Source organism: Caretta caretta, chromosome 2 (assembly GCF_965140235.1).
Source record: "Caretta caretta isolate rCarCar2 chromosome 2, rCarCar1.hap1, whole genome shotgun sequence".
Lineage (NCBI taxonomy): Eukaryota > Metazoa > Chordata > Testudines > Cheloniidae > Caretta > Caretta caretta.
In genome coordinates, this window is record NC_134207.1 from 10,148,025 (window position 1) to 10,174,526 (window position 26,502).

Here is a 26,502-nt window from a genome sequence, read left to right on the forward strand (position 1 = left end):
CTTAGGACAGAAGAATCCAATGCACCGCTACAGACTAGGGACCGAATGGCTCGGCAGCAGTTCTGCAGAAAAGGACCTAGGGGTTACAGTGGACGAGAAGTTGGATATGAGTCAACAGTGTGCCCTTGTTGCCAAGAAGGCCAATGGCATTTTGGGATGTATAAGTAGGGGCATTGCCAGCAGATCAAGGGACGTGATCGTTTCCCTCTATTCGATATTGGTGAGGCCTCATCTGGAGTACTGTGTCCGGTTTTTGGGCCCCACACTACAAGAAGGATGTGGAAAAATTGGAAAGAGTCCAGCGGAGGGCAACAAAAATGATTAGGGGACTGAAACACATGAATTATGAGGAGAGGCTGAGGGAACTGGGGATGTTTAGTCTTCAGAAGAGAAGAATGAGGGGGGATTTGATAGCTGCTTTCAACTACCTGAAAGGGGGTTCCAAAGAGGATGGCTCTAGACCGTTCTCAGTGGTAGCAGATGACAGAACAAGGAGTAATGGTCTCAAGTTGCAGTGGGGGAGATTTATGTTGGATATTAGGAAAAACTTTTTCACGAGGAAGGTGGTGAAACACTGGAATGCGTTACCTAGGGAGGTGGTGGAATCTCCTTCCCTAGAAGTTTTTAAGGTCAGGCTTGACAAAGCCCTGGCTGGGGTGATTTAATTGAGGATTGGTCCTGCTTTGAGCAGGGGGTTAGACTAGATGACCTCCTGAGGTCCCTGCGAACCCAGATATTCTATGATTCTATGTCTCCGACTGGCGGAGAACGCCCTGTTGCAGCAATCTCTTTATAGTATTTTTCTTTACCTACCAGCATACTCTGTCTTGTTAAGGTTGAACTTCAGCCACTGATAAATTTTGAATGGGTGCTTTTTAATCAAACAAAAATTATACATAAGTATTTCTTAAGGTTCAACCGCTAAGGAGCTCTCTTTCTCATAATTACGTCCATGATGTTGAAGTCCTCTTTGTGGGAAATCTGCTTCCCAGTTACATTAATAGTTTTATCATGCAAATGAATGGAATAATACATCTGCCACACCTTAATGATATGTACAAATATGTCACCACTTCATACTGCAGAAGAGAACTTGTATTACATCAGTGATGTGACAGACAGTTGGTAGCTTTGAATAAGGGGATAAAACAGTGAGCGAGAATTCCATAAAGTATTTAAAAGGAAACATAATTGTATAATTATGGCAAATGTATAGATTATGTTAATTTTATAATGTTGCTTCAGCTGATATGTGCTTTCACAGAAGAGTAGAATGTCAAACTCCATGAGTTTCACCATTTGTCATCTTCAAATGAGTTAAATTACAGTATTTAATCTTGAAGAAAATACTGTAACGGACAATTATCTTTGACTCATGTATGATTATTTTTGTATTGAAACATCAGCATGTAAAAGATGGGATATTCTTCACTTAGAGCAATACATGTTTATCTGGTTAATGCAATATGATGTGTTTTACAGTAGCTTAATGGATTTTCTTGAGCTTTTTAATTAATAGCATATTAAATTCTGACTTCCTGGGAAATGCATCATTGAAAGATGGTATCATTTTTACAACCTTTGTAATGACCAGATAACTTTTAAGTCCATATTTCTTTACAGGAATCAGGTAAACTTTTACAAATTATAGTTCAGAAGAACTCGATAGCCTTCACATTTTTCTACAAATCTAAGATTTTGTCTCTCAAAAATGTAAGCATTTTGAAGATGTAAAGCACTATCAATTCTAAAATTAATAATTCATTCTTCATATAAACATCTCAGTTTGTGCTATAATTCATTGTGTGTGCACGCACAAGTAAATAAATAAGTTTATATTGACAAATCATCCTTCAGGGTAACACAGCTATTTACACTTTTGACGTTAAAATCTCTTCCTGATATTATGTGGTTAGTATTTGTTAGCGTTATACTGAGAAGGATTAAGAGTTTTTTGTTTTGTCAAAATATTGAGCAGTCCAGACCTAAAAGGCTTTTCTCTGACATTGCTGAAACTATCACAGTAATTCACATTCTCATCTTACAAAGTCCATAAAGATGTCTGTTTTTCCAGAGCTGCTTTCAGTGATCAAGTTGCTGCTTCTTTCCTTGTTGGAATTTTTTAAAAAGAGAATTTCATAGTACAATTTTCAAGTACTTTTTTTCTCACCATACCTTGTGACTATCCAGTTCTTTTTGAAAGGTTTGGCTCCTCACACTGCATAGTGTCTTCATGTTTGATCTGCAGTGGGTACTGATTTTGTGAGATGACAGTTTTTGCATGTCAACAGACCACGGCATCACAGTAATAGGATTCTGAACGCATTACAAGATTAAACACAATAAGCTGTGAAAATAAAAGTTCATATTCACTTTTATTTAAAATGTGTCTCTCTAAAGAATACCTTTCACACTGGAATAAGCCAAAACATCAGTTACACACACAAATCTTGGGCAGTAATTTTTTGTGTTCTATTCTTTTCTGTGGAAAATGTGTATTTGTTTGTGTGAATGGTGTTTGTATATAGTTGGTATATTCCAGTATAAAAGGCATTCTTTAAAAATTAGACTTGGCAGAAGATGTGCTGAGTGTATTGTGATCACATACTGACTCTACTTATTATTTCAAATGCTTCTTTACATTGATGTTGTGGGTCAAATTTTCACAACTCTCTACATGTTTATTGCCCATAATAAGCAGGCATATGTGTCTAGTGTATATGCATAGTTACTGTAATTACACATGCAAAATTACAAGGCATGCATATGTATCACAATTGAACATGCAAGTCACATTAATTGTGAGTGCAAATGTCACAGCTATGACATCCAGGCTCCCTGTGACTATTTAGATTCAAATTAGTAAAGTCTAATGTAAGTAACAGAGACAGAGATGTGGCAAATTGCATCAAAATTGCTGTTGAAAGAGATTGCCTACAGGCATTCAGCCATATATGGAGATGAGAAACATAATAGGTTTTTCTTTGTTTATACGCTATGATAGGCTGATACCCCCTGAAATTATTTACACCTAAGGTACACATATCCAAAGTTGCTTGAACAATATTCAAGTGTGTAGTTAATATGATGGACAAATGAAGCAACTTTAAGTAGCATTGACATTATCCTTCTATGACACAAAACTACTTATTTTACCGTAGGTGAAAAATGATTATATGTTAGAAATAGCAGATCAAGTGGACCAGGAAATTGCTTTGAAGCTAGGTTGCCTTGAAATCCGGTAAGTTGAAAACTGCATATTTTGTTTCTGATATACTGTATACATTAATTTTGAAGCTGTTTTTAATTCTCATTTTTCCTGATTCTCTTACCTCTATAAATTAGTAAAATATTGTTAGGAATTATGAAAACTAATTTATCATTTCAAAGAAAAAATGATCAGAATATATTGTAACTAATTCCTAATGGTTTGTAAATTACAGATTAATTTTACAGATCAGTTAACTATCTTCTTATATTGATTTTATTTGGTGCATATTAGCAACTAAACAGTTCGAAGGCCTAAAGACTAAACTGGAATATTCAAAAGAAAATAAGTCTGAAGTGCATTTGCTAACAGATAGTGTCACGTCCTCATTCTTCTATTAATAATACAGATGAAGAATTTAATTAAAAATAAAACACTGCCGCTTTTTCTTTCTCAACTTGGTGTTGAAGATTTTTAACATGCTAATTTAAGAATGCAAAATATTTTTTCAGAACAAAGTTTCTGAAAGGGCAAATGAACTGATCTTGTGAGCTGCACTGATATTTTGTGTAGCTTTTCCATTTCAAACTGATAAACATAAAGACCTGAGATACTCAGTGTATGTTTACCACATTGAGAATCTTGAAACAGTCACCCCTTTAAACCTTTTGAAATGTATTTTCGCTATTTTATGGTAGGGTGACCAGATAGCAACTGTGGAAAAAATGGGACGGGGTGGGGGGTAATAGGCGCCTATATTGGGGAAAAAAAGTCCCAAAAAACGGGACTGTCCTTATAAAAACGGGACATCTGATCACCGTATTTTATGAAGAATCTGAGGGCTGAGATAATTACTTTAGTTCTGCTATTGTCTTGCAGAGCAAGACTAGGACAGTAACAAGATCATTAAGAAATGAATGGCAAATCAAGTGATATAGAGCAAAGGAAAAAAGTGCAGGTTGAACAGTAATTTTCAGAGATAAAACAGGATTAGGACTACCACTAGGAACAGGAATACCAATAACGAGGATGTGGCACTTGGGTATTGTGGGTAAGGGCTTGGAGTGTTTTCTCTAGCCTTCGTGGCAGTCTTGGAAGAAGTGAAAATTCTATTAACCTTTTTTTTAGAAAATTTAATGGATATAACAACCCACTATCTCTCAGACAGATTCCACTCTCCGATATTTTTGCCAAGCACATTGTGGCTGTCTGATTTGTCTTCATACTCATCATGGTGCTACTAGTATTATGTTATTAGTATATCATTCTGGGATGTCTTGTGCATGAAAAATACTTTAATCAACTAAAGTCTACTCGGTTGTAGTAGTGTAATAGTATGTCAGTGAACTCATATTTGAAGTCAGTCTGCAAATGGCTTTTAGTGGTAGGTCTCTGAAAGCTCTGAATGCACTTATTGTAGGTTTAAGCTGGTTCATCCAATAATTATTGCTTGCAAATATTTTTTCCCTGACTTTAGGAGATCGTACTGGGAGATGAGGGGCAATGCACTAGAAAAGAAGTCCAACTATGAAGTTTTAGAGTAAGTATTGCATTTCAGTTTGAGGCTTGGGCTGTTGCTTGTACAGGAACATGTAGTGAGAACGCAGCACTGCTGCCATTTTTCGTAGCAAGGTCACGACAGTAGGACTGTTATTTTTATCTAACATTAACATAACATTTTATCTAAAATAAAGTGTGAAATCTTAAAACCTGATAAATTTCAGACCTTTCAATCTATAGAGGTGGTGAGAGCTCATTTACCACTGTATGACTAAGACAAATTGGGTTGTTAACAGTTTAAACTTGCTGATATGCAGTACCATTGGTTTGAGTCATCTGTATTCTGTTAATGCTTGTGGGATAAGCTAGTCTAGTCCTACAAATTTAACAATGCTTTGTACAAAAATGGATTTTCCGTGTACAATTAATCAGTCACAGGACTAATTTACACAGAGTTCTTTAATTACTTACCAGCTACTTGAAATTTAAAATCTGAGGTTTTATTTTACCTTGACTTCTGCTAAGTGTGTTGTTATGATCTTGCAGTCAATAAACATATAGTGTGTCTTCCACATATTCCAAAACTTAAAACATCCAAGAAGCATCCTGGTAGCAAATCTAATTTGTTGACTTAATCATGCTGTATAGGAGATGGCTTTAATCCAAATTTGAACAGAGTGCTTGAGAAGCTTCGCAAAAAGAAAAGGAGTACATGTGGCACCTTAGAGACTAACAAATTTATTAGAGCATAAGCTTTTGCTCTAATAAATTTGTTAGTCTCTAAGGTGCCACAAGTACTCCTTTTCTTTTTGCGGATACAGACTAACACGGCTGCTACTCTGAAACCTGAGAAGCTTTGCATTCAATTCCAAAGGAGACAATTAATGTTTGTTACAACCCTGTTAAAGGTCAATTGTGTTTTCATTAGCTTCAGTGGAATAATGTATCAACAAATGCTCTAACTAGTTATTATGCTTTGCTGCTAAAACCCTTGTGGGATAGAGAAGACAAGGTGTATGGCATAATACAAAATTAGGTTAACAGCTCAGGGCAGCAAGAAAAGTTTCAGCTTTCCGGTTTTTATTTTAAAATAAAATAAAGTGAGCTAATTCAGATTAAGGTTTGGTACTGGATCATTTGAAGGTAGGGTAGAAGATTCTTTTAAGGGCAATGAAATTGTTGTTTAGGACTCATGAGGAAAGATACTTTTTTTGTTTGCTCGTTTTTAAACAGGTTAAAAAATTACTTCCAGCAATTATATCCAATTGATATGAGAATAGATGCTCCACTGTTAAGTAACCCTCTTTCAAAGCACATATGCCAGGGAAAGCAGGCTATGCTGTGAGCAAGACTGCAAGGGCGTTAGTTCCAATAATGCAGTGGCAGAGATCAACTATACTGAGCACATAGTTTGGAGTCAAGAATTCCTGGGTTCCAATCTCAGCTCTGCCTGAATATTATGATAATTTATTATTAAAATATGTGTCTCATTATTTTCAAGGACTTTGTTCTTTTTGTGTAGAAAATGTTATACTAATACATATCAAACATACTTTAAAAAATATATAACAGTAGTATGTGTGCAGTATGTACTTATTAAATGTAATATCTAGGGCTGTCAAATGATTAAAAATTAAACATGATTAATTGGAAGATTTAAAAAGTTGCAAGATTAAAAAAAATTGTGATTAATCAGTTTTAATTACACTGTTAATAATAGAATACCACTTATTTAAATATTTTTGTTTTTTACATTTTCAAATATATTGATTTCAATTACAACACAGAATACAGAGTATACAGTGCTCACTTTATGTTATTATTTTGATTACAAATGTTTGCACTGTAAAAAAGATAAAAGAAACAGTATTTTTCAATTTATCTCATACAAGTACTGTAGTGCAATCTCTTAATCGTGAAAGTGCAGATTACAAATATAGTTTGTTTACGTTTACAGGAAATAATGCCGCCCGCTTCTTATTTACAATGTCACCTGAAAGTGAGAACAGGCGTTCTCATACCACTGTTGTATCTGGCATTGCAAGGTATTTATGTGCCATATATGTTAAACATTTGTATGCCACTTTATGCTTTGACCACCATTCCAGAGGACATGCTTCCATGCTGATAACAGATTCTGCTCGATAACGATCCAAAATAGTACGGACTAATGCATGTTCATTTTCATCATCTGTCAGATGCCATCAGCAGAAGATGGATTTTCTTTTTTGGTGGTTTGGGTTCTGTAGTTTCTGTATTAGTGTTGCTCCTTTAAGACTTCTGAAAGCATGTTCCTCACCTCGTCCCTCTCAGATTTTGGAAGGCACTTCAGATTCTTTTGGGTCGAGTGCTGTGCCTATTTTTAGACATCTCATCTCATACCTTTTTGAGTCTGTCAAATCTTCAGTGAAAGTGTTCTTAAATCAAACATTTGCTGGGTCATCGCCCAAGACTGCCAAAACACGGCAGAATGTGGATAAAACCATGGAGCAGGAGGCATACAATTCTCCCCCAAGGAGTTCAATCACAAATTTTATTAATGCATTATTTTTTGTAACAAGTGTCATCATCATGGAAGCATGTCCTCTAGCGTGGTGGTCGAAGCATGAAGGGCATACAAATGTTTAACATATCTTGCACGTAAATACCTTGCAACACTGGCTACAACAGTGCCATGTGAATGCCTGTTCTCACTTTCAGGTGACATTGTAAATAAGAAACGGGCATTATTATTTCCTGTATATGTGAACAAATTTGTTTGTCTTAGTGTTTGGCTGCACAAGAAGTAGGACTGAGTGGACTTTTAGTCTCTGAAGTTTTACATTGTTTTATTTTTGAGTGCAGTTATGTAACAAAAAAGTACATTTGTAAGTGGCACTTTCATGATAAAGAGATTGCACTACAGTACTTGTCTGAGATGAATTGAAAAATACTGTTTGTGTTTGTTTTTTACAGTGAAAGTATTTGTAATGAAAAATCATATAAAATGAGCGCTGTACACTTTTTATTCTGTGTTGTAATTGAAATCATTATATTTGAAAATGTAGAAAAATATCCAAAAATATTTATAAATTTAAATTCGTATTCTATTAGAATCATAGAATATCAGGGTTGGAAGGGACCTCAGGAGGTCATCTAGTCCAACCCCCTGCTCAAAGCAGGACCAATCCCCAATTAAATCATCCCAGCCAGGGCTTTGTCAAGCCTGACCTTAAAAACCTCTAAGGAAGGAGATTCTACCACCTCCCTAGGTAACGCATTCCAGCGTTTCACCACCCTTCTAGTGAAAAAGTTTTTCCTAATATCCAACCTAAACCTCCCCCACTGCAACTTGAGACCATTACTCCTTGTCCTGTCCTTTTCTACCACTGAGAATAGTCTAGAACCATCCTCTCTGGAACCACCTCTCAAGTAGTTGAAAGCAGCTATCAAATCCCCCCTCATTCTTCTCTTCTGCAGACTAAACAATCTCAGTTCCCTCAGCCTCTCCTCATAAGTCATGTGTTCCAGACCCCTAATCATTTTTGTTGCCCTTCGCTGGCCTCTCTCCAATTTATCCACATCCTTCTTGTAGTGTGGGGCCCAAAACCGGACACAGTACTCCGATGAGGCCTGTGTCCAGTTTTGGGCCCCACACTACAAGAAGGATGTGGATAAATCCTTTTATTATAAATCTCCTATTATTGTTTAACAGTGTGATTAAAACTGCGATTACTCACGTTTAATGTTTTTAATTGAGTTAATCTGTTTTGAGTTAATCGTGTGAGTTAACTGCGATTAATTGACAGCCCTAGTAATAGAACATTTCATGTGGAAAGTTGGAAGTGAAGGAAAGAACAGGGCAGAGCAAAGAGGCAGTTGGGTTAGTTCAAGGTCAGTGATCATCAGGAGAAATCCCATTTAGGATACATACAAAGAGGAAGGAATAGAGAGATGCCGTAGGAAATATTAAGAGAGAGAAAATACTTTAGAATTTTGTTAATATAAAGGAAGTGACTGTATGGGTGACCTGGAGGAAGGCTAATACAGTGTCACTTTCTTAAAAGGAAGATAAATGGTGAGATTAATGACTACAAATGAGTTATTGGGGGTTCGGCAGGAAGAGTGAAAGGCAAATTTGATAGATTTGTGAGAAAGTGAGCAAGAAAGACCTAAGGAAAGGCAGTGGGTGCAGTTTGTTTATATTTCAGCATGACCATCAATAAGATGTTCCAAAGTCAGTTATTGGACATACTAGAAAGTATAAGCATTAGTATTTAGGTTAATAACCTTGATTGAAAACTAGCAGGGGGACATCTTAGTGCCAGTGAGATCTCGGTGCTATCCATCCCGAAGGCCTTTGCAGCAGCTAGGGACCTGATAATCCTCCCGGTACTCCTGATCCCAGCAGGACAACTTCCAGCACCAGTGAGTTCATTGAGCAGAAGGGAGCAGCTAGCCCCAAGCTCCTGTCTGGCACCAGGTCCTCCAGTACCAACCAGAGGGCAACTGGCCCTGCTGATGTTGGCAAAGACTTCCCCACTCTGGCACTGATCACTGGACCTCGGGACCAGCTGGCAGAAGCGAGGGGTACTGCCCCCCCATGGTCTCCCCAAGCACACTCGTAGTCGGAGGTGGAGTCCTGCACCCAATCCAGGGGCCGTTACGAGTACCCAGTATACATCCCACCAGATGCCAGTGCGGGTGCCCCCCGGTCACCTGGCCCAGAGAACAGTGGCCTGTGCAGGTCCAATGGCCATTTTGGAATCCATGGGATTTTTTCCCAGTAGCAGGATTGCCTTCCAGCTGTTTGTACTCGGTGGTGTTTGAGAGAAGGGCGTCACCACCACACCATTCGACACCCGACCTGGACTCTGGTACCAAGCCCACTACCGACTCTCAGGACTTAGGCCTGTGTGATGTGGTCAGTGCAGATGCAGAGGAGGAAGGTCCCCTGCCAGTGCAGGCTGCCTCCGCCTCCTCAGACGAAGCTGTCAGGATCGAGCAGCTCGGCACCACAGGACGACTTTAGAGCTCACCAGGAGCTATTGAAAACGGTGATTTTGAATCTTAGAGTCCTCACACAGCCTGATCAACATCTTGGCTGCGGTGGCCCCAGCAAAGGTGGCCCTACCCCTCAATGAGGCCGTTATGTGTCCAGTCAGGTCCCTCTGGCAGTCCCCATCTTCTCTGCCCCCCACTTCAAAAAGAACAGAGAAGAAATACTATGTTCCTGCCAACTGGTGGGTTACAGTTCCACATCTCCAACCACTAGGCTTTATTTGGAAGGTATGACTATAATGTTTGGGACTCCATGGCAAAGTTTAAAGACTCGGTGCCCCAGGAATCCAGGCAAGAGTTCTCTGTTCTAATAGAGGAAGGAAAGACCATAGCCAGGCAGCCCTAGACACAGCTGACGTGGCAGCCAGAACAATGGCATCAGCTGTGGTCATGGGAAGCTCTCCTGGCTGCCACCAGAGGTTCAACAGTCCATTCAGAATCTTCTGTTTCAGGGAATCTCACTCGTCTCTGAACAGACGGATACAAAACTCCATGGCCTGAAAGATTCCAGGGCTACCCTCAGATCCCTGGGCCTCTACTCCCTGGCACCTTCAAGGAAGCATTTCAGACCTCAGCAACCTGTCCGTCTCTCTGCTCCACCATCTCACCAAGACCTGTTTAAAAAACAGAGCAGGGGTTATAAGCACAGGCAACTGCCCCCTTCCACCTCAGCCTTGCTACCAGGCATGCACAAATGTCCGGGAGGCCCAAAGCAGAATTTTTGAAGGGGTTCCCGAGGGCATTATATCCACCAGATCCTGCTCCCCCCTTGTTTTCAGTCCTACTTCAACCCAGCACTGTCCCTCATCAAATCCAACTGTTGGGTGCTGAGCATGTTGGAGGAAGGTTGCGTCCTTCAGTTTTCTTCCACCTCTCCCTCCCACCCACCCCCATCTCTCTTCAGGGATCCTTTCTTCTGAGCAACTTCTAGTCCAGAAGGTGCAAACCCTCCTGATGGTAGGGGCTGTAGAGGAGTTGCCTCAGAACTTGAAGGAGAAAGCATTTTACTCCTGCTATTTCCTAATCCCGAAGGCCAAATGGGGTCTTTGACTCATCCTAGACCTGCGTCACCTCAACGGTTATCTCAAGAAGCTGACGTTCCACGTGCTCTCCCTGGCTTCCATTATTCCCTCCCTGGATACAGGGGACTGGCATGCCGCCCTTGACTTAAAAGATGCCTATTTCCACATGTCCATCTTCCAGGGCCAAAGAAGATTCCTCAGATTTATCGTAAACCAGACCCACTACCAATTCACTGTCCTCCCCTTTTGGCCTGTTGGCAACCCCCTCCCCCCCCCCGGGTTTTCAGTAAATGGATGGTAGTGGTGGCAGCTTTCCTAAGAAGTCAAGGAGGCATTCAAGTCTACCTTTACCTCGACTCTTGGCTGATCAAGGGCCAGTGCAAGCCCAGATCAAAGCCAGCATCAGTCTGGTCCAAACTACCTTCCGTACCCTCGGCCTATTGATAAATGAGCAAAATTCAACTCTCATCTCCATCCAGAGGACAGAATCTATCAGTGCAGTGCTCAATTCTGCCGGGGCCAGAGGCTTGCTTCCAGGCAATGTTGGCTCTAATATCCAAGGTCCAGGCTCACCCCATAACAACAGTCCATTTTTTTCCTCACACTTTTAGGTCACATGGCCATTTGCACTTAGTGGTTCAGCACACAAGACTGCACCTCAGACCCCTTCAAGCTTGGCTGGCCTCGGTATGCTCACCAAGCTGTCACCACTTAAACTCGGTGCTCGCTGTTCTTGTCCTGGTCCTCGCCTCCCTTGATTTATGCGTGCAATCCCTTTCTCACCCCTCAGTCATCAGCATCCCTAATTTTGAACGCATCCGATCCAAGTTGGGGGGGATCACCTCAAGCACGTCAGGACTCAGTGCCTGTGGTCCCAGGAGGAGCTCTCTTTGCTATGAGCTTGCTGATGTTTACGTACAATCTGCTTAGTGTGCCAGTCATACCCCAGATCACAGGCAAAGTTGTACAAGGGCACATGGACAACATGGTAGCCATGGTTTAATCTACAGACAAGGAGGAGCACGCTCATCTACCCTGTGTCAAGAGGCCATTCACCTGTGGGACTTCTGGCTGAAACACTCCATTCACCTCAAAGCTTCCCACCTTCCAGGAGCCTGGAACACTGGCAGGTCTTTTTCTTCTCACCAGAAGTGGTCTCTTCACCTAGCGATAACCAGATCCATCCCACAGAGGTCGAAGTTTCCCCATATAGACTTGTTTGTAACCAAGCAGAACAGGAAATGTCAGCAGTTCTGTTCACTGCGTGGGAACAGCCCAGGCTCTCTGTCAAATGTCTTCCTACTCCCATGAACAAAGCTCCTGTTCTATGTATTTCCCCCCCATTTCTCTGGTACACAAGGTCCTTCTGAAAAGTAAGTGAGACAAAGCAAAGGTGATTCTTATAGCCCCTGCAAAACCAATACTGGTTTGCCACGCTACTGGATCTGTCAATAGCAATTCCACTGCTACTCCTGCCTCTCCTGGACCTGTTCTCACCAGATGACAGCCATTTGCTCCACCCAAACCTCAAGGCCCTCCAGCTGACCATGTAGAGGCTCCATGGTTTAACCTAGTGGAGTTGGCCCGTTCAGAACAAGACTGCCACGTCTTGCTAGCTAATAGAAAACCATTTAATAGAGCGACTTACCCAGCCAAGTAGAAGCGTTTCTCGGTGTGGTCTTCCCAAAGAGGCTTCTCACCAACTCAGTCACCTCTCCAGTCCGTGCTGGAATACCTGCTTTATCTGAAACAACACGGCCTAGCCACTTCATTGATCAAAGTGCGTCTAGCAGCAATCTCAGCCTTCCACCCTCTAGTGGATGATAGGTCGATCTTCTCACATGAAATGTCCATTTGCTTCCTTCTTGGGGTCTAAAGAGGCTTTACCCTCAAATTTGCGAACCTGTCCCTCCATTGGACCTAAACCTAGCCCTGTCGAGACTCATGGGTTCTTTTGAGCCCCAGGCGTCATGCCCTATGTCGTATCTCTCCTGGATGGTCGCCTTCCTGGTAGTGATTACCTCGGCCAGGAGGGTCTCAGAAATCAGGGCATTACATCAGAACCCCTATAATATGGTATTCTTTAAGGACAAGGTTCGACTCCACCCCCAACTAGTGTTCCTTCCAAAGGTGATCTTGCAGTTTCATAGTAATCAGGCTATTTTCCTGCCCATTTTCTTCCCAAAACTGAACAAGAAAACAGAGGAGCAGCGTCTCCACACACTGGATGTTAGATGCGACCTGGCTTTCTACACTGAAAAAAACAAGCTGTTCCATAAATCCACACAGCTCTTTGTGGCAGTAGCAGATAGGATGAAAGCCCTACCGGTTTTAGCCCAGAGAATTTCATCCTGAATCACTTCCTGAATTCGTATGTGCTATGAGCAATTGGGCACCCTACCTCCTGCCATCTTGACAGCCCATTCAACGAGAGTTCAGGCTTCATCAGCGCCATTTCTGTCCCAGGTCCCTATTCAGAACATTGGCAAGGCAGCGACCTGGTCATGAGTACATACTGTGACAAAGTTACTCCTCTACCTTGGTGGGTCTTGCGCTTTTTGGCGGATTTGCTCGCCTTGAAGCTTCATGGCAGCCCCCAGCTTGGCTGTTTTTCTGAACCCACAGTCCAGGTCGACTCTTCCTATGTCTGACCAGGAGTTGGGAGGTTTGGGGGGAACCCGAGCCCGCCCTCTACTCTGGGTTCCAGCCCAGGGCCCTGTGGAATGCAGCTGTCTAGAGTGCCTCCTGGAACAGCTGTGCGACAGCTACAACTCCCTGGGCTACTTCCCCATGGCCTCCTCTCAACACCTGTATTCTCACCATAGGACCTTCCTCCTTGTGTCTGATAATGCTTGTACTCCTCAGTCGTCCAACAGTCCGCGTTCTCACTCTCAGCTTCTAGTGCCTCTTGCTCCCAGCTCCTCACATGCACACCACAAACTGAAGTGAGCTCCTTTTTAAACCCAGGTGCCCTGATTAGCCTGCCTTAATTGAATCTAACAGCTTCTTGATTGGCTGCAGATGTTCTAATCAGCCTGTCTGTCTTAATTGTCTCCCAAAGGTTCTGGAACCTTCCCTGTTACCTTACCCAGGGAAAAGGGACCTACTTAACCTGGGGCTAATATATCTGCCTTCTATTACTCTCCTGTAGCCATCTGGCCCGACCTTGTCACAATACTTTATCCTCCCACTGTGCCATCACCCAGCAGGCAAAAGGTGATGCCAAGTTTGGCAGAGCAGTGTTACAATCCACATATCCATGAACTCTGAGCCCACCTCCTCAGGTACTGCTTGTGAGTCACCTAACTTGGAATGGACGTGAGCAAGCACTCGAAGAAGAAAAAACGGTTACTATCTTTCCTGTAACTGTTGTTGTTCAAGATGTGTTGCTCGTGTCTATTCCACAACCCACCATGCCATTCCTCTGTTGGAGTTAGCTGGTGAGCAGGAACTGAGAGGGTGAGGGGCCAGCTGGGGCCCGTATACTGGCGCATGAGTACGTGGCCCCAGACGGAGCTAGAGCTGGCCCAACGGCCTCCACTGAGGGTAAAATCTCGGTGTCTGTGCACACACCACATGCACACCTAATGTGGAATGGATATGAGAAACATATCTTGAACAACAACAGTTACGGAAAGATTAGTAGTTGTTTTATTCTCAAACTGTGCTTCATGGACCATCCCTTCCAGGTGGACTATGGAACTGTTTTTTATCACAGCAGTGAACGTCGCTTTTCAAGCAGAGTTGTTTTTTGCTACTCAGGCACTTGTAGTACATGAAGACTTTTTTGACTGACTGAACATAAACAAACACCCCTCTGCACCTGATATGGCTGCTTATTGCCTATCATTGTCAGGTGTGTTCAATGTAAATTTGCTGTTGATCAGATTTTCAAATGAAACCAAAGCTGGAGGGAGGTAGACCAAAGAGGCAGACAGAGTCAAACTTCAGAGTGACCTGTAGTAGGGACCGCAATGAAGGGAGACTTGGTCCTAACAAATATACATTCCTACACCCAGGAGAAGGAATTAAGCTGCACAGATGCAAAACTGTGAGATAGAAAGAAGCATCTGCACCTACTGCATTAAAAAAAACTTTAAGAAGCACATCCCCCTTCATGCTGTCCTAATATTACTTTTCTTTTTTTTGTATCAACTTCTTTATTGAAGTGTTCAGGAAAAAAATAGAAATACAAAACTAACAGAAGAAAAAGATATATTTTCTACAACTAATAAGCACCATGGTAGCAAACCCAGAGAGCTCGTTGCAGTTGGTATTGGATGGGTTAATCCTAATGAAGTTTACACTGAAAAGAAAATGCAGTGTTTATATCCAAATCATTCCCACTGGTAGTAGAGTGGGATTATGGTAAATATAAAGCTGTTAGCATAACCATATAAACTAGGGGTGTCAATTAATCACAGTTAACTCATGCGATTAACTCAAAAAAATTAATTGCGATTAAAAAATTAATCACAATTCATCACAGTTTTAATCACACTGTTAAACAATAGAATACCAGTTGAAATTTATTAAATATTTTTGGATGTTTTTCTACATTTTCAAATATATTGATCTAAATTACAACACAATACAAAGTATACAGTGCTCACTTTATATTATTATTTTTATTACAAATATTTGCACTGTAAAAATGATAAATAAAAGAAATAGTATATTTCAGTTCATCTCATACAAGTACCATAATGTAATCTCTTTATCGTGAAAGTGCAACTTACAAATGTAGATTTTTTTTTGTTACATAACTGCACTCAAAACAAAACAATGTAAAACTTTACAGCCTACAATTCCATTCAGTTCTACTTCTAATTCAGCCAATCGCTAAGACAGACATGTTTGTTTACATTTATGGGAGATAATGCTGCCAGCTTCTTAGTTGGATATTAGGAAAAACTTTTTCACTAAGAGGGTGGTGAAACACTGGAATGCGTTACCTAGGGAGGTGGTAGAATCTCCTTCCTTAGAGGTTTTTAAGGTCAGGCTTGACAAAGCCCTGGCTGGGATGATTTAGCTGGGAATTGGTCCTGCTTTGAGCAGGGGGTTGGACTAGATGACCTTCTGGGGTCCCTTCCAACCCTGATATTCTATGATTCTACAGTGTCACCTGAAAGTGAGAACAGGCGTTACAATGACACTTTTGTAGCCGGCATTGCAAGGTATTTTTGTGTCAGATATGCTAAACATTTGTATGCCCCTTCGTGCTTCAGCTACCATTCCAGAGGACATGCTTCCATGCTGGTGATGCTAGTTACAAAAATAATGCGTTAATTAAATTTTGACTGAACTCCTTGTGGGAGACTAGTGTGTCTCCTGCTCTGTTTTACCCAAATTCTGCCATGTATTTCATATTATAGCAGTCTCGGATGATGACCCCCAGCACATGTTGTTCGTTTTAAGAACACTTCCACTGCAGCTTTGACAAAACGCAAAGAAGGTACCAATGTAAGATTTCTAAAAATAGCTATAGCACTCAACCCAAGGTTTAAGAAACTGAATTGCCTTCCAAAATCTGAGAGGGTCGAGGTGTGGAGTATGCTTTTAGAAGTCTTAAAAGAGCAACGCTCTGATATGGAAACTACAGAACCCGAACCACCAAAAAAGAAAATCAGCCTTCTGCTGGTGGCATCTGACTCAGATGATGAAAGTGAACATGCGTTGGTCTGTACTGCTTTGGATCATTATCAAGCAGAACCTGTCATCAGCGTGGATGCATGTCCTCTGGAATGGTGGTTGAAGCCTGAAGGGACATCTGAATCTTTAGTGCATCTGGCACATAATCTTGCGACACCCGCTATAACAGTGCCGTGCGAACGCCTGTTCTCACTTTCAGGTGACATTGTAAACAAGAAGCAGGCAGCATTATCTCCTGCAAATGTAAACAACTTGTTTGTCTGAGTGACTGGCTGAACAAAAAGGAGGACTGCATGGACTTGTAGGCTCTCAAGATGTACATTGTTTTATTTTTGAATACAGTTATTTTTTCATACATTATTCTACATTTGTAAGTTCACCTTCCATGATAAAGAGATTGTACTGCTGTACTTGTATGAGGTGAATTGAAAAATACCATTTCTTTTGTTTTTTACAGGACAAGTATTTGTAATCAAAAATAAATAAGATCATAAGAATGGCCATACTGGGTCAGACCAAAGGTCCATCCAGCCCAGGATCCTGTCCTCTGACAGTGGCCAGTGGCAGGTTCCCCAAAGGGAATGAACAGACAGGTTATCATCAAGTGATCCATGCCCTGTCACCCAATCACAGCTTCTAGCAAACAGAGGTTAGGGACACCATTCCTGCCCATCCTGGCTAATAGCCATTGATGGACCTATCTTCCATGAATCTAACTAGCTCCCTTTTGAATCCCATCATAGTATTGGCCTTCTCTGGCAGGGAGTTCAAGAGATTGACAGTGCATTGCTTGAAAAAATACTTATTTGTGTTTGTTTTAAACCTGCTACCTATTAATTTCATTTGGTGGCCCCTTGTTCTTGTATTATGAGAAGGAGTAAAGAACACTTCCTTATTTACTTTCTCCACACCAGTCATGATTTTATAGACCTCTATCATATCCCCCCTTAGTCGCCTCTTTTCCAAGCTGAAAAGTCCCAGTCTTATTAATCTCTCCTCATACGGAAGCCATTCTATACCCCTAATAATTTTTTCTGCCTTTTCTGTACCTTTTCCAATTCCAATATATCTTTTTCTGAGATGGGGCAACCACATCTGCACGCAGTATTCAAGATGTGAGTGTACCATGGATTTATATCGAGGCAACATATTTTCTGTTTTATTATCTTTCCCTTCCTTGATGATTCCTAACATTCTTTTCGCTTTTTTGACTGCCGCTGTACATTGAGTGGATGATTTCAGAGAACTATTCACAATGACTCCAAGATCTCTTTCTTGAGTAATAGCAGCTAATTTAGACCCCATCATTGTATATATGATTAGGATTATGTTTTCCAATGGGCATTACTTTGCATTTATCAACATTAAATTTCATCTGCCATTTTGTTGCCCAGTCACCCAGTTTTGTGAGATCCTTTTGTAGCTAAGACTGAAGCTTCGCAGTCTGTCTGGGACTTAACTATCTTGAGTAGTTTTGTATCATCTGAAAATTTTTCCACCTCACTGTTTACCCCTTTTTCCAGATCGTTAAATATATAGTGAGCACTGTACACTTTGTATTCTGTGTTGTAATTGAAATCAATATATTTGAAAATGTAGAAAACATCAAAAAATATTAAAATAAATGGTATTCTATTATTGTTTAACCGTGCGATTAATCATGCTGTTAGTCATGATTAATTTTTAATTGCACGATTAATCGCAATTAATTTTTTTTTGAATTGCTTGACAGCCCTAATATAAACCAGTAACTGCTATTAACTGTTCCTAACTGCCAATGAGAGTAAGGCTGTGAGGTTTTAGTCTGGTATTGTGGGTTGATCTCTCTTCTCCACAGCCATGAAATGCAGCCGTCTGGAGTTTGCACATGGTATTTTATGTTATGGCTGTGGGTACATTTCAATTTATAATGCTTATTTGTTCTCCTTTATAAAAGTGGTGCATATTGCAGTCGCAGACCGCTGCTGGAACTCTGTATACTTTTATGTTAAATTCTGCTAAATTAAGAAAATTTGATTTACAATCTAATTTTAAAAATAGGATATGTTGTATTAGCAAATGTGACTAAGAGCTGCTATTTGTTAAATTCTGCGTGGTGATTTGTGTGGCGTTTGCGGCAAACTCAGATCTGTAACCAAAAGCTGTTATGGGATTCAGTTTAGAAACAAATTATTGTAGCAGAATGTGGGAACCATGTGCTGTAATAGTGTTAAGATGGTGGCAACACTGCATTAATTTAGAGAACTTAATTTTTGCAGAATTCTTCTGCTTGCTAAAATGTTTAATGTTAATTAATGTATTCCTTGTCAAAATGTCTTTGCATATTATTTAGACTGTAATGGTGTGTCAGGTTTATCTAATTCTACATAGAATGATAAAACTGCACATAATTTGCATTTGAGATGAAATACATCAAAGTACTTAATGTTTATGAAATTTTATAATCTTTTCCAGCTTAGTGTCATTGCACAGACTCCAGGGTTCACTGCTGTGAATGAGTATTCTGCTACTTTCAATTTATAATGTTTTTAAATGCCTTTTATGAAATTATTATATAACATCCTGAGTGCCCAGAGAAAGTGCTTCAAAAGATCATTTTTTATTTTTATTCCATAAGTAAGACTTACAGTTCCGTGTTTCTTGTTTCCCTCTTAGCCCATTGGAAGGCAGCTGATTGTATATACTTCACAGGTTGACTAACAGCAATTTTCTGACGTAGGCTGGAGATCTGTGCAATCTCCCTCAGACAACAAATGAAACTTGCATGCAAATTAGCTGCAGAGTAAGGTGGTGATTGAGTTACCTCTGATATCTGAGGTCTAGGAGTCTTGTTATGACATAGATACATGCTTTACTGTAGCCATATACTGCACAGGTGTAATTTGTAAAGTCAAAATGGCTTAGAATTTAAAAATGGGATTGTAGCAGACCAGCAGTCCCAGTGATGATTGAACCTGGTGCTAGTCTAACGAAAAAAGCTTTCATCCATGTTTGTAACTGCTTCCTTTGCTTCACTCTGACTCAACAGAAATTCTAGGCTTCAGGATGACACACACCGTGACAATCCTGGTATCTTAATATATAGATTGGGGTGGCCAACAGTTAAAGTATGGCTCTCGGAGCCCCCACCATTCTCCACCTACCAGACTGTTTGGGGGAGCTCGGGGCTTCTGCCCTGCGGTGGGGTGGTGGGGCTAGGAGTTTCTACCCAGCAGGAAGGGGGGTCTTGGGGCTTCAGCCCTGTTGGAGGCACCTTCCGGGACTGACGACTTCAGCAGAAGCAGGGCTGAAGTCTTGTGCCTTGGCAGGCATGCCCCAAGGGGCAGGAGCCCCAAGCCCATCCTGACCTTGCAGGTCAGAAGCCCCGAGGCTCCCCACCTCTCTGCAGGGCAGAAGCCCCGAGCCCCGGCAGGTGGCCCCACTCTTGAAAATCTGAAGATTGTCATATGCAGCTCAGAGGGTCAGTAAGTTTGGCCATATCTGATGTACATGTTTGAGGTACATTACTATCTTCTCCTCCCGTTCAGAATATGTCAGTATGGAAGGCTTTCCTTAATGTTCATTGAAGAGGTAATGGTCCCTTCTATGAAGAGTTCACAAACTCACCCAAATTTAATTTTTTATTATTATTATTTTATTTTTAGTATAGTTTGTATGACCCATTGAGAAGATTAGGGCAGAAATACTTTTTCAATACAGATTTTTTTTCCAGTTTTGAACCTTGTTTTCTTATGTTCGTGCAGATTGTGGCGTTTGACACAGTCTGGTAGATGCTGCTCAGATGCACCAGCATGATGGTATCTTTGTGCTCTGACACACCTCTGGAAATTCTCCACCTCTTCCCTTTCAGTCTTACCTGCTCTAGAAATTGGCTGTTAGGGAGAAAATAGGGGCAGCCAACTACTCCATAAAAGCAACAGAATTCAAAGTTGAGGGTATATTTATAAGCCAGGCTAAGCACTATTTTGAATACTATATAGTCATCCAAATTAGACATTGAGCCAAACTAAAATTCCAGATCAACACCCAGAGGCTGGGATATTCTGAACCTGGATCCTAACTTTTTAGATTGGGTCCATGTGACAAATCTCCAGCCTTGTCTCAGTGGGTCCCGCACTTCCAGGCAGATTACGCTAGCTTCAGAGGCTCACTGTGACCTTCCACGTAGCCCTTCTCTCTCTAGAGGCAAGGATCACAGCCTACTGAGCCATTTTCATCATAAGTCAGCAAGGGAGGTGGGAAGAAGCAACCCTCCCTCACACAGTCTCTGTTGTCTCACAGTCTCTGTGATTAACTGGGAAGAGTGTGGTGGGGGGGAGCCTGGGCCCGCACTCTATTCCGGGCTCCAGCCCAGGGACCCTAATAGTAGCAGCTATTGGTAGCTGACTTTTTGAAACAGGACGAGTACAATTCCCTGGGCCACTTCCCCACAGCAGCCCCCACTTCCTCAACATCTACTTCACCCTTACTTCAGGGCCTCCTTCCATGTGCCTGATAGGATTTGTCCTGCCCAGTTTCTCTAGCAACGCGGCTTCCTCCTACAGCTCCTGACATGTACCACTAACTGGGAGGCTTTTAATTAGTTCCAGCAAGCCCTTGATTGGCTTCAGGTGTCCCAATCAACCTAGCTGTCTCCACTGCTTTCTAGAAAGATCTTAATTGGCCCCAGGTGTCTTGATTAACCTGGAGCAACTGCCATTTGGTTACCATGTTAACAGGGATTTGTTTACCCTGGGGCTAACATACCTGTTTCTCACTACTTTCCCATAGTCATCTGGCCTTGCCCTGTCACAGTCCACCGTTTATGTTTGGGTTTTTTGATCCTTTCTGTCTGTACTTCTAGGGTGTGCGTGTGTGTCTGAAATATGGAGTGTATGGGTGTGATGGTAACATTTTGTTAGCATTAGTGTGGGATGGTCACATTTTTCAGAGATGTAGACTAGTTAAGAAAAAAAAAACTAGTGGCTGTATGATGCCTAGGGGATTGGGACATTAAAATAAATTCTATGAAAATAATTAGAAGGCAGAGGATAGGTGAGGTGGTCAAGGGTGTATGATAAATATATCACATGGTTTTGCAATTGCACCTGTGTACCAACACTGACACTTAGAAATGTAGCTATGTATGGTGGAAGAAAGTAGTTGAGATTGAGGAGGGCAACTTGTCACTTGAGTGTTGAATGATTCAGTGCATATTTCATTGCTTTTTTACAATTTGTGTTGGTGGCATATGTAGTCTTGCAATCTTAAATCAAAGTCAAAAAGGTTTTTGGGGATATAGATAACATGTCAGGCTTACACTGGGTACATCTTGTTTCAACCAAGAAGATATTTTAATCCTAAAGTTTTAAGTTTAAGAAAAAAAATTATAGTAGAAATCCATGCAAGGAACTTAATTATAATAATTATAATGCTAGAAGTAACATAGCAATACACATTTATTTGGATGCCCATAAGAGGGAGAAATCCAGTCTGGTAACAGACTTAGTGGTCCTTCGAACTCCTCATTTATGGTAAATTCTACAAGTCAGAGGACTGTTGCAGGTGCAAAAGTATGATTGGGTGTTCCAGTTTTCATGCCCGTCCTTTCTCAGTATACTGTGCAGTGAGTGTGTTTTTAGTGTTTCTTGAAACAATAAAATATGTAGTGCAAGCAATTCATTCGCAGCACTTCTCTGTGATTGCATGCGGACACCATTAAACGCAATACACTCTCCATCCCAGGGGCCTATTATAAAGATGGTATCTTTCTATATTTAAAAATAGAATATTTTATAGTACAGCAATTGCTATGGAGTGGCTAATGTTAACGTTTTAATGACACTGAATTTGCATTCTAATATTGAACTTTACTGAGGATTATATTTGCATGCAGTATTGTTGTAACCATATGATGATGTGAATTGAAGAAGAGTTGTGTAAAAGCTTGAATGCTTGTCTTTCTCACCAGCAGAAATTGGTCCAATAAAAGATATTAATTACCTCAACCACCTTGTCTCTCTAGTATATTTGCATGCATTTCTAAAGACCCCCATCACCATGGTATCTCATAAGATTTCTTATCAACAGTATATGTGTGTTTGTTTATTTCAGGAAAGACGTTGGTTTAAAGAGATTTTTTCCGAAGAGTTTGCTGGATTCTGTAAAGGTAATTATACTTCCCCTTGATCATGAGCCTCAAATCCATGAACAGCATATTTTTCAAATATTGGAGAAAATGAAAATGGCTTTGGATTTCATTAGTCTGCTTCAGAGACCTGAAAATTGGGTGATGATTTTGCTTTTATAGTAGTAACTGGGCTGCTATGGAAACATTTTTCTCTCAATGAGAAAAGTATTAATCACTGGTGTTCTCGCACATTGGTAGCATGTAATGCTAGGGCGACCATATTTCCCTACGCTGAATATGGGACACCTAGTAAACTTACTCGTATTCAAGTGAGTTCAACGGCAATCGATCAGAACAATGCAGTACAAACATCAAATTAACATCAAGTTGGCCAAGCCCCTGTTAAAAAGAAATACTGCTAGTTGGATTCTTTTTATTTACCCTCTTATTTTTAAGGCTTTAGGGTTCACAGGGGGAGGGTGACAAACACACCCCTACCTCCCTTCCCCCCCCCACCCCCCACAGACACTCCCATACATACTGACCGACATGTCCCTCCCTTCCCAGGGCTCTCCACCCTCCATGCTTGGCTGGCTCCCCAGGATGGATCCACCTCCCCTGGCACCACATCTCCCTGAGGCAACTCGTGGGGGGGCACACAGGGTCACATCCCCTCTCACCCCCCCGATTTCTGCCAGGGTTCATGCCAGAATGTGGCCAGCAGCATCATTTTGGCACTGTGCGGGAGGGAAGGGATGGGAGCTGCTTCCAGCCACAGGGGAGGAAGAGGTGGGGAAGAGATGACCTGGCCCGTGTCTTTGCACAGTCATCTCTTCTCTCTCTCCCTGCCTCCTACTTGTCCTTTCCTGGCCACACAGTGCCGAAAGGCAGCTAACTCCTCCAGGCCGTTGCTGGCCACGGACATAACCCAGCCGCCTCTGGCTACAGCATGGGCAGGAAGGAGTTAAGCCCTAAGGATGCATTGTGCACCAAAGCCCAGGGAACCTGATTGCAGGGACTTCAGCGAACCCAGCCAGAGGGGTGACTTCACATGAGAGGGTGCCTAGGGGATGGAACAGCCCCCCCCCCTCCCCCCGCCGCCACTTAGCTGATGGGAGGAGAGGATTCTCCATGCCAGTGCTGTGCAGGGCTTTGGTAAATGCAGGGCTCAGCTCCTCCTGGCAAGCGCCACAGGATGGAGGGTCTTGGGCTTTCCCGGGGCACCAGCCCAGTCAGAGGCAATGGGGGAAGGAAAGAGGCTGCCGGCCAGGCTGTTGGTGAACTGAGAGCTCTGACCAGGGGCTGGTTCTCCGCACAGCGCTGGGAGTGGGACGCACTCCGCTGGGGGCGGGGGGCGGAGGAAGAATATGGAGGACCAGTGGGTCGGGGGGGCAAAGCAGGGAGAGGACAGCGAGAAGGGGAGAACCTAAAGGGCCAATGGGTGGCAGCAGAAGCAACATGTAACCATCCGCCACCTGGCACCTGCCTGCATTCATTGGCTGCTGCAGCACACAGCCAGTGCTGGCCAGAAGTGGGGCAGGGCCCTGCTGGCTGAAAGCCAGCACGCAGCGGGGGCTGCACTGGCGGACCAGCAGAGGAAGCGGCTGGCCCCATGCGCTGCATCTTCGCCCCGCCACCAGCCTTGCACACCCACCCCAATCGTTGGATACTGAACCTCCACTTACCGCTGGTGGGCAGGCAGCTGGTGAGCTGGGTTCCAGTCAGCAGCAGGACCCACCAGTACTGATGCGGGGGGAGACAGAAAATATGGGACAATTTGTCTGTTTTTAAGAAAAAGTCGGGACACCTGCAGGAGGGCTTAAATCCCGGACTGTCCCTTTAAAAATGGTCACCCTATGTAATGCAATGTAGTTAAATAGCAGATATGTGAACTGATGAAGTTTGAGCTCATCGCAGAGGTGATTCACATGACCTTAGAGATTTAATATTTAGCTAATAGGATTACACTTCTGTCTTCCTTACCCAATGTAGTAGTGCTAGAGACTGCTCCCAAAGTAATCTCTCTGTTGTGATGTTGCTTAGAATGTAATATCTGAAGCAGAAGGGGAAATTTGGAGAGAGGAAAAGAGGAAGAGACATGATTAAGAAATCACCAAAAGCATGCACTCCTGATAAACCAAATTCTGTACTCCTTGCTGAAGGCCCTGTCCAACTCCCATTGCAATCAAAGAAAAGATTCCCATTGACTTCAGTGAAGCTGGACTGAGCCCTCAGTCTTTACTCAAACCTCACTCTCAATGAAGTCAGTGGAATGCTGCATGATTTGCTCTAATGCTGGTATTGGAGGGAGGATAAGACAATTGTCACTATAATCTACAATCCTCAACACTGTTTTATAGGAGTCTTGAAATGAATGGGATGACTATGTATACTGTTCATATTCAGTAGTTTATATGCATACATTTAGAGACTAAATTGTAGTATGGCAATGGAGGGCAACTCATATGGTGTTGAAAGGTGTATTTTCATGTGTACAATATACTATTTTCAGTTAATAACTCTTACCCATTATGAAAAAGAAGAGAATGCTTAAAGGGCTTAATTCTCATTTTAGTTTAAGTCTAAAAAAATACAGTAGAACAGGGAGAAGAACTTCAAAAATGAATTGAACTTATTTAAAATTATAGAAGATGTGTATCCCAAATTCTACCTGAATGCAAATTGTGACAGTTTGTTGTGAACAACTCAGAATCAGGAATCATAATGAAAATACTAAAGGACCTATATCTGTGTCACTTCTCCTGTGTATCATTATAATATATGAATAAAATAATGAAATATTTTATATTTATCCTCTCTAATAAGATCTATTTAGTCTTGAATAGCAAGCATCTAAAGAGAACACTTACCTTTACAGAAAAGATTGTTACAAGGAGGAGGGAGAAAAATTGTTCTCCTTAATCTCTGAGGATAAGACAAGAAGCAAAGGGCTTAAATTGCAGCAAGGGCAGTTTAGGTTGCACATTAGGATGGTTAAGTACTCAGGGTGGTTAAGTACTGGTATATATTTCCTATGAAGGTTGTGGAATCTCAATCATTGGAGATTTTTAAGAGCAGGTTAGACAAACACCTATCACTGATGGTCTAGATCAGAGGTGGGCAAACTAAGGCTGGGACCATCCTGCCCTGCCCTTGAGCTCCTGGCCAGGGAGGCTAGCCCCTGGCCCTTCCGCCACAGCTACGCCACCGTGCGGCTTGCGCCTGCCTACCTCCCAATAAGCCAGTCCTGCCACTCTGAGTGGCACGGTAAGGGGGTGGGGAGCGGGGTGGGGTTGGATAAGGGGCAGGAGGTCCCGGGGAGCAGTCAGGGAGCAGGGGCTGTTGGATGGGGCGGAGGTTCTGGGTGGGGGGTAGTTGGATGGGACAGAGGTTCTTGGGGGTGCAGTCAGGGGACGGGGAACAGGGGGGGTTGGATAGGTGTGGGAGTCCCGGGGGGCCTGTCGGGGTGGGGGTGTAGCTAGTGGTCAGGGCAGTCTGGGGACAGGGAGCTGGGGGGTTGGATGGGGGTGGGGTCCCAGGGGGCAGTTAGGGGGAGGGGATGGTCAGGGAACAAGGAGCAGGAGGGGTTGGATGGGTAAGGTTTTGAGGGGGGCTCTCAGGGTGCAGGAAGTGGGAGGGACGGATAGGGGGCAGGGGCCAGGCTGTTTGGGGAGGCACAGCGTTCCCTACCCGGCCCTCCTTACAGTTTTGCAACCCCGATGTGTCCCTTGGGCCAAAAAGTTTGCCCACCCCTGGTCTAGATAGTACTTAGTACTGTCATGAGTGCAGGGCACTAGACTAGATGACCTCTTAAGGCCCCTTCCAGCACTGTGATTCTATATTGCTGACCTGAAATTGAACAATATGTATCAGCGATGTATTGATGGACTTACAAGAGCCAAATAATGCTTTCCAGTATAAAGAGGAGGCAAGTTGGTATTGCTGAATGCAGCTTGCACTGAGTAGCAAGA

General features: G+C 42.3%; 1 protein-coding gene across 9 annotated transcripts in view; it reads left to right on the forward strand.

The window, feature by feature from the left end:
• PTK2 (protein tyrosine kinase 2) overlaps positions 1–26,502 on the forward strand; it is a 381,820-nt gene that overhangs the window by 209,318 nt on the left and 146,000 nt on the right. For all 9 annotated transcript variants that reach the window (XM_048841744.2, XM_048841743.2, XM_048841741.2 and 6 more), the window contains 3 exons: positions 3,162–3,241; positions 4,686–4,748; positions 22,516–22,570. In XM_048841744.2, the coding sequence (XP_048697701.1) occupies positions 3,162–3,241; positions 4,686–4,748; positions 22,516–22,570 (198 nt within the window). The remainder of the gene's footprint in view (positions 1–3,161; positions 3,242–4,685; positions 4,749–22,515; positions 22,571–26,502) is intronic.